Source organism: Molothrus ater, chromosome 26, assembly GCF_012460135.2.
Source record: "Molothrus ater isolate BHLD 08-10-18 breed brown headed cowbird chromosome 26, BPBGC_Mater_1.1, whole genome shotgun sequence".
Taxonomy (NCBI): domain Eukaryota; kingdom Metazoa; phylum Chordata; class Aves; order Passeriformes; family Icteridae; genus Molothrus; species Molothrus ater.
The window spans coordinates 4,143,704-4,158,947 of record NC_050503.2 but is presented as its reverse complement, the minus strand read 5'-3'; the positions used below and the strand labels follow the sequence as shown (position 1 = coordinate 4,158,947).

Below are 15,244 nucleotides of genomic sequence, written 5' to 3'. Positions count from 1 at the left end.
CAGGCAGGTTTTTCATCATTCTATGATGCAACTACAGAATCATCAAGCTGAGTAAAAGCACTCAGAGGTGGCTTTCAGCACTGCCCAGAGGGTGTGGGCTAGCAGATCATTCCAATTCCTAGCAAGAAAATTCAACGGAAAATTCAATATATTTCTAATTCCTATTCCATTCCTAGATGATCAGGGTTTTCTACTAAAAACTAAAACCATGTGCAACTCCCTCTGCCCCCCTGAATTTCCTGTTGGAGAGAATTTAAGCATTTATCAATGCTTAATTTAGTTCATTAGAAGATTTAGAGAGATACAAAACTTTGTGAACTCCAGCACAGCCCTGTTTCATCATCAATATGACCTGGGGACAGTGGAGTCCACAAAAAGCCAAGACTTGAGGCTCAGTTGTGAGAACTCTGCTTTATCACTGGACCCTTGACACATTTAAGCTCCTTGATTTGACCTTTCTCCATTTCCTCAGTGCCTTATCTTGTCCACAAATTTTTCTGGAAGAGGCCAAAGTTTCCTGAATTTCTATTGTGACAATAACAAGATAAAATCCGAAGCCTTTCGAGACTTCTCAATACTCAAGTAGAGAATTAAAACAAACCATACTTAGATTTTGTAGATAATACAGAGCAAGAGGCTCTTCTTCCTGAAGAGATAAAAGTATGTAATGCAGACAGAACTCTGACACAGAATGTGCTCAAAAATATCAATAGGAAAGAAAAACCAACCTGACAATTTGCACTATGAGTAAAGGAGGATGTTTTAAGGGATTTTCCTGTACAAACAGAGGATGGATTTGATGGTATATCTAATAACTCATATTTGTAAAAATGACAAAACAGCAGAATCTAATGTCCTAACAGCCATTATGATTCAGGAAAGCTTTTTCTTGTTTTTAAACAACCAAAATCAAATTTCCACTTGTAAATGAAGAGAGAGACAATGAAGCCAATCTACTCTAGGGTTGAAATTACTACTCTTACTCTTATTTCTAAGTGGAAGACTTCAGAGTCTTAATGTTCTTGCTTTATAGCATGCACATGATGCAAAATCTCAGCCAAAACCTGATCTCTGTTGATAAATTACATTTTTAACATTGCAATTATGAGAAGCTAAATAGAGATTAGCTAAATCTAAACAACTTACTTACCCTTCCAAGGATATCAAGAGGTAGCTTTGAATTCATCAGTACTGGTTTTACTTTGTCTCCTGAAAGTAAACCATTTACTGGCAAAAGGCTTTCAAAAATACCATCAAACTTTGCTTTTTCTTCCACCTAGTTGGTAAGAAATAGTCTGAATAAGTAAAAAAGTGTGTCTGTGTGAGTAATGAAAATGAGATCTTGCAAGAAATTAAGACTGGTCAGTAACGTACTCATCTTAAATTTCCAAAATTCTTGCAAGTGCCACTGTACTGTATTTAAATGTAAACCCATAGAGAAAGCTTTGAATTTAGGCTCCTAATTAATTTAAAAGTTATGGCAGCTGGGAGATTTTACCATGCAGCAGACAAGGGGTGCTTCTGTTTTAAAGTAACTTTGATAAACTCTATAGAACTAAAACTTATTCCTCCCACTTTAAAGTACATATAACTACAAGGTTTTTTTATTAAATTTCTAGCTTTTGGAAATGTTTGGAGTTGAAAATTACCTAAATATAAATATCCCCACATATACATCAAAAGTTATTTTTTCCAAATTATATATATAGCTTGTATCATTGAATACCAATTAGAAACTAGGAACTCAAGCTTTAAATTAACAGCTCAGACTGGATGTGGTGAAACACTTCACTGTTCCCAGTGGGGTTCCTTTATACAAACAAAGTGCCTAATTGTGGGATTCTGGAAGAAATCCAGGCAGAAGATTAAAATTCATTTTCTTAAAAACATCCCACCGGAGGCTGTCAAAGGGTTGTTTAATACTTATTGCATATCTAAAACTACACCTTGGTGTTCTCTGCTGTGCACAGGTGTGCACAGAAAGGGAGGACTTCTGAAATGGGAAATACATTTGATATAAAATTCTCTCACTGAGAAAATTACACACAAGAAAAACATTTGCTTCTAAAAAATGGATGGAATGTGTTTTCTTTTACACTTACCCTAACAGCCCAGTGAGTCTCTGTTGAGGGTGGTGTGATCAGTAAAGGACTGCTAGTGTCATGCTAAAAATGAGAAAATGGTTTATTTATATATATATATATACACATTTATCTAAATAGATAAATATACATACTTCTGTCTCTAGTACTTATTAATTGCACTAAGTTTGAGATGGTTATAGACATGAAGCTTAACTACACTGAGGAAAACAGGCTGCACATGTACCTAAACAGAAGTCACACTCATTTCTAGCATTACAGTACCTGAGTGAGGACACCCAGTAGATGCATTCAGTGTCCAAACACAGAACCAACACAAGCCAAAGAGGTTCTGCAGCAGCCAGTGCAGGGCAAAGCTGCAGCAATGCCTTTTGCTACTCATTCCTGTTGAGCCAGCCCCAAAATAATCATTTTTTGTTTCCTTTTTTTATCATGAATTAAGGGTTTAGCCACAGCAGCTTCCTGACCAAGCTGAGCAGACTTAAACTCACCCTGTCTGACTCTTGCAGGCCAGGAAGGGGCTGGTTTCTTGTCACTCAGCATGACAAGACTGTGGCAGCCCTGGCTGCTGTGCCCTAAGGAAGTGTTTGAGAGCAGCCTGAAGCCCCAGAACCGTGACATTTATAAAACACAAAATCATTCCAATGTTCCAACTGAATTCTCATACAACACAAACCTGCACTGAAGTGGACACTACTCACAAATTTAGGAGGTGGCAGAGTCAAATTCAGACTGCTCAGGTTGACATCGTGGCCGTTCTGTGCGCACGCGACGAGGCGCAAGGCGACGTAGAAACCCTGCAACCAATTGTGCTGGCAATTAAAAACCAGTTTCAATCACAAAAAATAAATAACCCCCTTGCCATTTATACCAACACTGTGTATGTGCAACTCAGGAAAAAGAAAACCCCACGTGTACAACCCCATAATGGCAACTGCCCCTTTGCTTTTAAGGATGAGTCCAGAAAAGTTTTATAGTGACAGGAAGCAAAGAGGAGAAAACTGGAAGTTAGTTGTTCATAAAAACTCTCTCCTAATTAAATACAACAGTTTTTCTTAAAAATTAGTTGTGTTTTGAAAGAGTTATTTTGTAACTTATTTGGTATTCCAAGCCATTTTTAGTAAAAAAAGCTAAATTTTTTCATGCACAAAAATTTTCTAAAATGAAATCATAGTTTTCATTTGTGACTCAATGACTGTGTACCTACACAGTACACACACCAACTATTTACAAAACAAAAGAGATCCAGAAAATTAGAATCAAACTTCTCCTGCAGCCTCCCTGAGTAATACACTTGGATGTGAGCAGTGCTGGGGAAAAAACTCATTTTGTAAACAAAAACAACCCTGAAAAAGATAAAGGTAACTACTGATGGTACCAGGGCTTGATCAAAACAAGGCTAATCTGGGAAAGGTAATACAGGAAATCTACATGAACATTTCAATTACCTGTTTATCTAAGTATCCTTTACCCTCTGGGTCAGCCAAATCCCATATCTGTGGAGAGACAAAATAAAAGCTGCTGTGAATTTCAAAGAAAACTTAGCTCAACAGTTCCTACTGCATGTCTTCTTAAAGTGTTCATGCAGCTTTCAAGGAATGACAAACAATGTTACTGAATTGTCGAGTTAACAACAGAAATGTTACACAAAAACCAAATTTTATTTTTAAATTTTTCCTTTCACTTAAAAGAAGTGTAAAGACAAGTACTGCATTATCCAATTCCTTCAACTTACTTTTCCAAGGATGATATCAGAGAGACCAGATTTTTTAAGAAACAGAGCAGCTTCACTTGCCCCAACTCTCCCTGTGTACGTTGGATCTACCTGAAGGAGAAAAATTAACACTTAATTGAAACATGGCTGTTGTGAAAGCAGATTTAAGAAATGCAATCTCGCCTCTAGGTCAAAAGGAGTTACAGGAACTGCATCAGCACTCAGAATTCACACAGTTCTAGCACTGCAATGGGGAAAAGAAAGAGAAGGAAATGTTGGGGAAGAAGAAACTGCACTTTGTTTTTACTTGTTTTTAAGAACATACCTGTTTGTAATATGTTTCATATATTGGATTCCCAGTAGAAAACTGAAACACAAGTAAGAAAACAGAATAAACAACAATCAGAACTGATAGGAAAAGAAACATACAGCACTTTGTGTATTACTGCTATTAAGAACCTATAATAGCGTGTTAATGTGCTGTGTTAAAACTGGACACTTGAAATTTAAGTGTGGATAACAGTGATCCACCAAGAGCACAGACTACTGTCATCTCTTAGAACTTCTCATCATCACGATTCCTACCTCTCCTCACACTTTTACTTAGTGACACTACAAAGGGAAAAGGTTTTGAAGAACAGCTTTGAATTATTTGCTGAAGTATTTCAGATCTCAGATGAGAAGGACTCATAACAAAGGTCCAGCTTTCAACACAACGCTCACCTGACTACCTACTGCACCAAACACATCCTTCTAGAATGTTTTCAACAGACAATCACACACACACACAGTGCCTGTGTTAACACATTTTCAAGACTAGGATCTTAAACTGAAACGGAGTAAACAAAAAACCAAAGCAAACAAAAAAAGAGAAAAAAAAACAACAAAAAAAACCCCAAACCAAAGGAAAAAAAAAATAGGAAAAAACAAACAAAACAAAAAAAAAAAAAAAACCCCAAACCAAACAAACAAAAAAAACCCAACCCAAATATGTGTATATGTATATATATATGTGTATATATATGTGTGTGTATATATATATATGTATATGTGTATATATATATATGTATATGTGTATATATGTGTGTGTATGTATATATATGTGTATATATATGTGTGTGTATATATATGTGTGTATATATATATATGTATATGTGTATATATATATATATGTGTGTGTATGCATATATATATTTGTATATATATGTGTATATATATGTGTGTGTGTATATATATATATATATGTAAAATGAATGGCAAATTAACAACTCTCACAATTCCCTGACTCCCTGACAACACTTTTGGAGGATTTCAACTTGGTTTAACCACTGCATTACACGAAAGCTGCAGACCCAAGGAAAGCCCTGCCTTTTCAGGGTCCTAAACAAGCAGATCCCAGCTCTTCTTGCTGACATTCCAAGCAAATGGCAGCTGGAGTGCCAAAAGATGCAGAAAAAGCCCCAAAATCCTATTTTCTCACACGTCTCCTAGAGTTGCCATGGGATTTCTAACCCTGGGCAAGTCATCCCTCCACACTGTTCTACTCAGCCTCAATGCCAAGAGCAAAACCAATCTGGTCAAAACCAGGTCAGTCCTTGGACCACTGAGAGGCCTTAAAAAGAAAGCACCAAAACAACCCAATAAAGATGTCAATGAGCAAAACACAGAGATGGCACAAAACCTGCTTGGGATAACCACTCCCCACCTCCAGGACAGCAGTCAGACACCTGAAAAGGAGCATTGCACACTAAGTGCCATCACTGCTATGTCCCCTCCCCAATGTCACCTTCTTCCTTGTTATCCCCATGGATTTCCAGGTGTTCTGCTTACTCTGAGAGGAAGGAAGGCAGGAACATGATGAAAGAAAAGACCAATGAAGAACTTGAAAATTTTATTTTACAGCAAGAGAACCTTCTTGTGAGTTTACAATAAACATGCTAAATCTTCATTTAAGGAGCTACCCACGATAACTGAGCAGAGCACAAGCAAACACTGACTCTCTAAAGATTACAGCTCTATTTGGATAGAAAAAATCCTGCATTTTCAGAACAGTTTCCTAAGCATCTTAAACATACTTCACTTATATCCATCAACAAAATAAGCTGCTGCACTTTCCAGCATCAGCACCCTCTGGAAGCTCTCACTCTCCCTGATGGCAAACAGGATTTCAGAAGGATGCTGCAAACATAACTCATAAATGTGACTGTTCTTTGTGCTGGCATGTAAACAACCAGCACATATAAGCATTGTGTTCCTGTCCAAGCAGGAAACACATCATTCAGAGAAAAGGTGGAAGTAGGAAATAGCCTGTTCCACTCTGAATAAAACCACGTTTTCAGCCAACTATCACCAAACTGTGCACCTCTTGTTTGTCAGAAAGCTCAGACAAGAGAGTCAAGCACCAACCACAAGCTCCTCTAACTGATGCACTGAGTGACCTAGAGCATGCAGAGACTGGACTCAGACCAAGATTCAGAGCAAACTGCTCCAGCAGCAGGACTGAATGATCTCATCCCATCAGCAGACACTCCTGGCACCCCCATTTGATATTGTCAGCCGTGGCATGGAGCTGACTTACCTGGCAGAGGTGGCAGGAAGCCAGGGTGATGTGCTTCAGTGCTGTGAAATTTCTTCCACAGCAAATTATTCACCCAAGCACTGCTGAAAAGCACCTCAAGATCAATCCTCTACTTGCAGAATTTTACAAAGGTTCGGTCTTTCTGACCAATTCACCTAAATGACTGCATCTCTGTGATGAAGCAGACCAGACAAAATGGGTTCAAGTGATAAAAATAGCACAGCTCTCTATCTACCCACCACTACATGTGATGACATCACCATCATTCAAGAGGATTCTGTAATTTGGTGACATCTGCTCATGAAGGACCAACCCAGGACTGTCAACACTGGCAGGGACAAAAATTTTGAAGAGTGCACCAAAGCATAACCTGTTAGAGAAGTTCAGTTTGACTAAGAGTTTATCCACCCCGTGGTTCCTATGCCTGCTCTATACTCCCCAAAACATCACAATTAATTCTCTTTCCGGGTCACAAGGATCTCTGGATCACATTAATTATTTGAAATGAAGTATTATTATGATAATGATAAATGATTAAATTTAATTAATATTAATTAAAATATTTTAAGCTGCTTGAATTACCCATACTCTTTGCAGCTCCTAATCTGTTGGTATCAATAGTTTTATTTTACAGCTTTCTGAGTGGACACGCCTCCACTTTACAACACACATACCCTCTCCTACTCTGTCTAATTCTATTTCTGGCATTTACTCTAATTAACACACATGTCCTTAGTAATCACAAACCTGTGGCTCTTAGAAGAGGAAGTTTATTACCTTAAAGGAAATTCTGTTTACAGCTAGATTACTCTTGACAGTTCAATTTACGAAAACAAGTTTTAGAACTACAATGCTTCCACTGAATTAGTTGGAAAATACTATATAAAAATAACTGATATGTTTACAGAATGTGGTCTTAGTCCCCCTAAACATAACATTTTCTATCAAAAGGAATACCATTGATGCCAGACTCAAAGACCAATGAGAATTTAAACTAGAGAAACTGGATTTCCAGAGTGAGCATTTGATAATTATTTGATTTTTACCAATGCATTATAGAATTTCACAACTACAAACCCTTTCACATCCAGAGTTTATCTGACTTACGTATTTTGCACCACATTAATCACTTGACATTTTCTGACAACAGTTTGTGTGCACATGGATGTTTTCAGATGTTTCTGAATATGTTCACTTAATCAAACCAATGTTAATCAGAAGCTAACAGCAGTCCATGTTCTTAGTAAGACACGCAGGAAGTTATGTTATCCAAGCACCACATAACTCCACTGAGCGATACATTTTTAGAGTATCGCAACCCAAAGATCATTATTAAAAGGAAATCGATATATTTAAATAATCTGAACTACTAATAGGAGTCATACAGAATGCCTGACTGGCCTAGGCACGGTATAGAAAATAGTTTTGGTTTCAAGACGTTGAAGGTAGCGGGGTGGTGTTGCTTTTCTTTTGCTTTAAAGCAAATAAGTACGCTCTCTTCACATGGTTATGGAAAATAATAAACAGCGATCACACTGCTTAGGCTTGAATTATTTGGGTGAGAAATCAAATCAAAAAAACAAACTTGTAACAACAGAAATCAACCAAGGGATCCTAAGCATTCAAGCAGAGCTGGAAACAGCCTCTCCCAGGGGTCAGGACACGCGCCCCGTCCCCTGCCCTGCAGGAGCTTCTCCTCCTCCTGACAGGCGAGCACGTCCCGCTCATCGCTCAGCCCCTTGCCGGCGTCCCCGCTCCCCACACGGTCACGGCACCCCGTCACAACAGCTCAGCAGTTCCAGGCGGCATCACCGCCCGGTACGAACAGGAAAACGGGCTGACGTGCGGAGCACCAGCCCTCTCCCCTCCGAACCCCTGGCCCACGGTAATCCCGGCGGCTCGGGGTGGGGAAGCGCCAGGAGACCCTCAGCCCCTCCCCAGGGACGCAGCTCCGGGGCCTCCATGAGGGGAGGGCGGCGGCGCAGCTTGCGGCGCCCCCCAGCAGCGCCCGCCGCGGTCCTGGGGCACGGCGGGGGCCGCTCGCCGCCCTTGCCCCGCCCGGGTCCCGCTCCCCGCCGCGCCCCGACCCTTATTCCCCGCGGGCCGAGCCCCTCCCGGCACGGGGCCTGTAACCCAGCGCCAATTCCAGCCCGGCTGCACCCGGCTACGATGCAGCCCCGCTGCCGCTCCCCGCGCCCGCCCGGCCGCCCGGTGCGGAGGGCCGCGCGTCCCCGGCAGCCCCGGTACCTGCTGGCTGAGGGGGATGAGCGCCGCCATCTTCCTCCCGCTGGGTCGGGCCGCGGCCGGGGCGGAGCGAGGGGCGGGAGGCGGCGGCCGGGCCGGGCCGGGCGGGCCCGAGGAGGCGGTGGCGGCGGCTGAGGAGGTGCTCGAGATCCGCCGGCCGCGGCTTTATCGGGGCCCGGCAGGCGCTCCTCGGCGGCGGTTACTGCGGTCCGCGGAGTCACCCAATCCTTTAGAACGGAAGAGACTTCCCAGGTCATTGAGCCCAGCCTTTGACAGATCATCGCCTTGTCCAACAGATCACTGTCGCTCCTTAAACGCCTCCAGGGACAGGGACTTCGCCACCCTGCCCAGCTCCCTGGGCAGCCGCATAACCCCAAAGCGAGCGAGGTTTGAATGGAGCTCAGTGGGCCGCGAGTCCCACGTCCCTGCTCCAGCAGGGCCATCCCAGAGCACATGGCACAGGATTGTGTCCACACAGTTCTGGATTATCTCCAGTGAGGGATTGCAGTCTGTTGCAGTGCTCCGTCAGTGTGCAGCAAAGTTTTTCTCATATTCAGGTGGAATTTCTTGTCATCAGTTTCTGCCTGCTGCTTCTTGTCCCATTGCTGGGCTCCCTGGTCCATGCTCTGACCCTTCCTGGCAGACACTGACAGACAGGGTTCCTCTCTATAATATATATTATAAATATCATCCCCCATTGCTCTGTCCCTTCCTGAGTCGTCTTTGCTTTCTAATTTTTTTCTTAAGCTATTGCTCAAAGTATTTTTCCTCCGTAGTCCTTCCTCCTGCTATTCCTCAGCCTACTTTACATTAATTTCCTTTTCAGAACCATGGGATTCTAATTTCATTTGTATGCACTAATAGTTTCTCAATCAGATTAGACAAGGAATCTTCAAAATGTGGAAATAAAGAATGAAAACACCCATGGGAATTTCATGTTCATTTCTCCCCATGTTTTATCTCCAAAATATTTTGCATAAACCTCAGCATCTGTTATTGAGAAATTGTAAAAAAATTGTGCGTTCCTCCTTCATTTTGGAAGGAAAACAGAAAAAAATATCCCAGGAAGTCTGTTTTCTTAAGAGGCCTTGGATTACCCATCCAATTTGGTTTCCATTTCCCCTAGGATGAACTGCATGTTTGGAATACAGTCAGGCAAAGAAAGGGGCTCAAGGTGTTCCTCTAGCTAGGAGAAGGAAATTATTTATAAACTGTATAGAGGAATCTCGACTACAGTATAATACCGTTCTGCATTATTGTTATTCTTCATCCCAAAATTCAGGTCCTCAGCACTAGTTCCACCATGGGTTCAGGTTCATCCCAATCCTTTAAAAGACACAGGAAAATTAAGAAAGCAAAACCAGTGCACAGTTCAACTATATTAAAAAGAAATTAAATAATCCACTAACACAGAATAAGGAGAGCAATTTACCTCATGTCTGATTTAGATCATAAATTCATATTCAGTCATCCCAGTCTGTGGGCTTCTTTGATCATTATTTTCCTCAGTGGTAAACAAACTAAATAATCTTGTGGGTTGCCAGATGCATTTTGTTATCAATTTTTATTTCATAAGTCTGATCTGGAATTTTAATCAAAGTATATAATTGGAGTATATAGCTATGTATATCTGTCAGCCAGGGTTTTAGAGATAGCCAGGGAAAGTTTTTAAGAACCTTAAACTCAAGTCTTAGGAACTGGCTTACAGCAGAATGATATCACTAGAAAGCACTAGAAAAGTAACCCAGAAAAACAAAAATCTAGGCAAAATAAAAATGATCCATGGCATAAGCTCAATAGCTATATAATTGTATTACAAGTATATAATGATGTTGGACACCTTATGCCAAATTTCACTGCGACACGCAGAGCACAAGTTTCACCAAGTCCCTGGAAATGACACACAAGTACAAAGGGCAGGTAATAAGCTACAATATGTTGTTTCAGTGAGGGGTCTTAACGCAAATCCTGCAGAACAACTGGATTCATTCCCAACTCGCTCCAATAATTAGCGAATCGCGGGTTTGTAAAAGTTCCCGTGTATTGACCCCGATGCATGCTGGGGCTTGTAGTCGGGGCACGCTACCGGCGGCTGTAAACCTGCTTGTGATTAGCTGGCGGCGCCGAGCCGCCGCGCGGAGCCAATCAGTGGGCGGGATATTGGGGAGTCGCGGACTCCAGGAGCCGGCCGCGCACCGCCCGCCCTGGCCCGGCCCGGAGAAGCCTCGGCCGCCTCGGGCTGGGCGGACCTGGCGGTGTTCTCTCGGACCCTGTTCCGCCCCATGCCGTCCGTCCTGTCCCGTCCCGGATGGCCGCGATCTCTCGGGCACCCGCGGGCCGAGGGCAGGTGAGGCACCGGCGCCCTGTCTCAGTCTGTACCTGGGCAGCCTCAGCGCGGGCCGGTGTTCGCGTCTTGTGTGGGGAGGGATCTGTACAAGCCCCTTCCCTATAGCTCCCTACAGGAGGGTGCAGGCAGGTAGTGCCCAGCTTTGCTCCAGGGAACCAGCGACAGGACGAGGGCACATTCTTAAGCTGTGACAGGGGTGGTTTAGGTTGGACATCAGAAAAGATTTCTTCACTGAAAGGGTGGTTGGACGTCTGCCCGTGGAGTCACCATCCCTGGAGATGTTTAAGGAAAGTCTGCATGTGGCAGCACTCAGTGCTTTGGTCTGGTTAACAACGTGGGGGTCAGGATCAGTCGCAGGTTGGACTCGATGTTGTCAGGTCTTTCTTAAGGTCGGTAACTCTGTGATTGTTGGCAGGGCCACAGCCATGTACCCCGCAGGACCAGCACCCGCGGTGACCTAACGCCGGTGGACACAGAGCTGGGGAGCGCTGGAAGAACTCCGTCCCTCCACGGCAGGTTCCTGAAGGCGTGCGCTGGAAACGCTGCTGGGATGCAGCGCTGCCCGAGGCCGGGAAGCACCACGCGGGCAGGGAGCGGCCGTGCGGCCCTGAGCACTGCGGGCAGCGCCGCCCACACACGGCTGAACTCGGTCCTGAATAAAGTGGCACAACTAGAAAGCAAAATCATGGGTCAAAAAAAGCACCTGGAATTGCAGAACGCTGACTCGGGCCTGAAGCCTTTGTCTGAGGAGTGCAGCTCGTCCGCCTCTGGGCATGAAGGTGGTGCCAGGGGCAGGAGGTACTGGAAGAATTGTGGTGGCACCAGTGGGAATGGGACCCGCAGGGATGCCTGTTCTGGGGAAGAGGAAAGCATGCAAAGCCCTAAAAGGAGTGTTATGGTTAAACAGCTTGATCTGGATAGTGATGAAGAGGAAATGAGAGAATTGATGGAGAGCTCTTTGGGGTTTTCCAGTGGAAGTGGGAATCAGAAGGTTCTGGTAAGTGATGCTCAGTAAGGTAGAAAGGTAAATACAAACTTTGCTGGATTATGTATTTTTATTAATGCTTTCATATAATTGTTTTAACTGGTTGATTGCTTTTTATTTAGATAAAACTAGCAACTAAATTTCAAATTTGCATTTGTGTCTTGCTCATGATAGAATTCAGATTCATATCTTAACACCTTAAAATTACTCTATTTTACCCACAATGATTTGTTCTCCCTTTAGCAATCTACACATAACAATGAAGTAACACATAAATCTCTTTTTTGTGTTCTTCAAAAAGAGTAAGGCTCCAGTTCCATCAGGAAAGGCTCCTCCACCTCGTAAGGAAGTTTCATCAGCAGAGTTATCTAAAACATCTTCTCACAACAAAGACTCAGAGAAAAGTGCATTTAGTAGAGTTAATTCACCAGCACCTTCACCCACCAGCAGAAACCTGTCAGGACATAGCACGAGATCTCGATTGCTGTCATCTTCCACAAAAGACAGCACTGTAAACCAAGCTCTGCCTCAAGCAGGCTACACCAAGCACATCCAAGAATCCCTTGAAAGTGACAGAAGTGAAATAAAGTCATTAGATGAATTATTTTCTGAAGGAGCTGATGCAGAAGATCCATCCAGCAGCAGTTTGAAATGTAAGTTTTCTAAAATATTTTCTCAGTAGACTCAGTATCAATTGTACTGATAATCTCCTGATCAATTCTATAAATAAACATGGGCAAATAGTCACTTTGAAAGGATTCACTGGTGAAATTTTACACAAACCAAGGCATGATCAAAGTAATTATCTTGATCTGTTTATTTTTTATCTAGTGTAATAGGTTTGTATTTTTCTTAGCTTTTGACTTAATGGGTTCATATTAATGATGCTGCCCTGGGCAACATTATGATGTCAAAACAATTAGAACATTTAAAGTCGTTTTCCTCTATCAGTGGCACAATGTACCAATGGGTCAAAGTGAGAACAGCTGGAAATGAGGGGCAACAAAAATCTCTTGAACTTCAGGAATTTCAGCTGATCAAAGGAGGAAATTTTAGGAGTTTCTATGAAGTTAAAGAACCAGTGACTGATTGCTATTACATTTTAGTACTGAACTAGGAAGGTAGTACTGATCTTTTTCCCCCATTTTTTGTCACTTACAGGAAAGTGTACTGCAATTTTCATGCAAATTCTCATGTGTAGGTGTCATTTGTTTGCAGACTTTGGACTGAATATCATGAGCCTTGATGATTTGGCACCAGATACTACCAGTAAGTCAGCAGAATTAAAGCAGAAAGTAAGTAGAAATTCCCCACTAGCACATATTCCCAGTCTGCCTTTGGTGGCGTGTGGAGGTTCTAAAATAAATACTTTTACAGGGAAAAGACATTCAGTTTACTCAAGAATCAAACAAATATGTGAAAAAAAATACATTGCTGGTGGAAGAGGACCAGGCTGCTCTAAAAATGACCAGTGCAATAACTGGTGTGAATGATTCTTCTGAAGAGGAAGTTGAAAAATGTGTCTCTGAAGCTGAAATCTCTGAACATTTAAGTGGAGCTTCCTCAGATTTCCCTCCACACAAACAGGATTATCCTAATCAGAATGAGAGTACCCTTAATTCAGAATATTCTGAAGACTTTGAAAGGTCTCTGTCTGCAACAGACAGGGAATCTGTGGAGGGACAGGCTGAGAGCTGCAGGTCTCCTGGAGCACACCCATGTTCAGAGCCATCCCTGCTGGTGCCCGCAGAGCAGCACAGCCGGGGGCACCGAGTGACCGTCACAGACACTGCAGTGCAGACAGCAGAGCCTCCCCTCACCTGCTGCTGGCCAAAGGGTGAGTTCAGCCTGTCAGCCTGTGCTGTGGCTTTAGGGCAGCTGCTGTCCCAGGAAACTGCAGAAGAACCAAGCAGCAGCACTAAAGCTTTCCCCTGTCCCCACCAATAATTCTGATGCTATCCCTGTGCACAGCAAACGCGGCTGCGGCGCTCGGCCCACCTGTGGGAACCGGCTACATCGACCCAGTGCCAGTTGCCAGTCACACCATCAGCATGGATGCAGTAGAAGGTACCAAAACCACATTTATTCTTCTTTTTCACTCAATTTTCTGCACCTGAGCCCAGCTTGGTTTGCTCAGCCCTTGCTGTCCCTTTCTCACAGCCCTGACTGCGTACAGCCCCTCGGTTCTTGTCTTACACACCATGTGCAAGCAGCACCTGATGCTGACCCAGCAGTTTGTCCAGAACGTTCACCACCTTCACACAGCCCTCGTGGAGTCATTAGAGCATGAGAAGTTCCACTACCATACCCTGGAAGAGGCTAAAGAGGTATTTATGACAAACCAGAGACTGAGCGTGTATTCCTTTCCAAACGCTTGTGGTATTTACAGCAAACTTAGTTTCTCTGCATACAAATAATTAATAAGTTTAAAAGGAAAAAAAAAAAAGACTCAAGTCCTGCTGGAGGCCATAGTTTTTAAAGATTAAGGTTTCTCCTGTAGCATTTAGCTGTCCTCAAATGAGCAGGGCTCATTCAGATGCTGCAACAGAAGGGTCACTTTCTGTGAAACGTGCAGGTATCTTGACATGGAGATTAGTTGCTTTCTACTATTTAATAAATAATAATCTACATAATGAAGACATTAGCTTATTAACTTTTTTTTCTTCTGTAGTACATCAAGAATCACAAATCCCCACCTCTAACAATTGAGCAAGCGCTTGAAGAAATTCGGAGAGAGCCCAGGAGAAATTAAGTGCTTGGACAGTTACTGAACTTCAAGTGACATTTATATTCACAACTCTAAGGCTGAAACAAGAAACCTTTCCAAGTTGCACAGATAAAAGGTTATAAACTGTATTGGAAGAATTCATACAAACTGCTAGGTTAGTATAAATTAGTTAGTACAAGTTGCTAATTAATATAGATAATTTACTTTTCTATACCTGCATGTTTTACTTGTGTACACAATACAGGGATACACAGGAACCTTCAGCCAGACTATGTCAGCAAAAGAGACATCAAGATAACACTTCTGTCTAATGGGACTGTGATAAGTCATCACAGTGCATCATTTATCCAGTGAATTGTGAGATCTGTGATCTCATCTATGATGGTGGGAGAAGTGAAAGTCTGTACAACAGCCCCTGAGAAATACAACCACAGCAGAAAATTACCATATCCTGACTTCAGTGCCATTGTCCAAACAGCATTTCTGTATAATCAGCCTTGTCAGATTACAACAAACCCAAACACAGGCTTGCGGGTGTTTATTGAG

At 42.7% G+C, this 15,244-nt stretch overlaps 2 protein-coding genes across 7 annotated transcripts in view; one reads left to right on the top strand and one right to left on the bottom strand.

Moving 5' to 3' along the window:
* The window catches only part of EPS15L1 (epidermal growth factor receptor pathway substrate 15 like 1), a 46,135-nt gene extending 37,446 nt beyond the window's left edge, over positions 1-8,689 (bottom strand). For 4 of the 5 annotated variants that reach the window (XM_036399403.2, XM_036399404.2, XM_036399405.2 and 1 more), the window contains exons 1-7: positions 8,642-8,689; positions 4,142-4,183; positions 3,838-3,927; positions 3,551-3,598; positions 2,804-2,899; positions 2,103-2,165; positions 1,151-1,276 (exon numbers count right to left, since the gene is read on the bottom strand). In XM_036399403.2, coding sequence (XP_036255296.1) covers positions 1,151-1,276; positions 2,103-2,165; positions 2,804-2,899; positions 3,551-3,598; positions 3,838-3,927; positions 4,142-4,183; positions 8,642-8,671 — 495 coding nt within the window. In that variant the 5' untranslated portion in view covers positions 8,672-8,689. Of the gene's footprint in view, positions 1-1,150; positions 1,277-2,102; positions 2,166-2,803; positions 2,900-3,550; positions 3,599-3,837; positions 3,928-4,141; positions 4,184-8,641 lie in introns of those variants that run through there. The other variant, XM_036399407.2, reaches the window with a different exon arrangement.
* A 2,148-nt stretch (positions 8,690-10,837) lies between these two features.
* Positions 10,838-15,223, top strand: C26H19orf44 (chromosome 26 C19orf44 homolog). Of its 2 annotated transcripts, XM_036399433.1 has the most exons (8): positions 10,838-10,985; positions 11,401-11,982; positions 12,272-12,623; positions 13,189-13,265; positions 13,348-13,807; positions 13,942-14,037; positions 14,131-14,297; positions 14,642-15,223. In XM_036399433.1, the coding sequence occupies exons 1-8, from the start codon at positions 10,947-10,949 to the stop codon at positions 14,720-14,722; spliced, it is 1,854 nt and encodes a 617-aa protein (XP_036255326.1). In that variant the 5' UTR covers positions 10,838-10,946; the 3' UTR covers positions 14,723-15,223. The 2 variants fall into 2 exon arrangements, with proteins under 2 accessions (XP_036255326.1, XP_036255325.1); XM_036399432.1 differs by lacking the exon at positions 14,642-15,223 and having other exon boundaries at positions 14,131-14,607.
* The last annotated feature ends 21 nt before the right edge of the window (positions 15,224-15,244 follow it).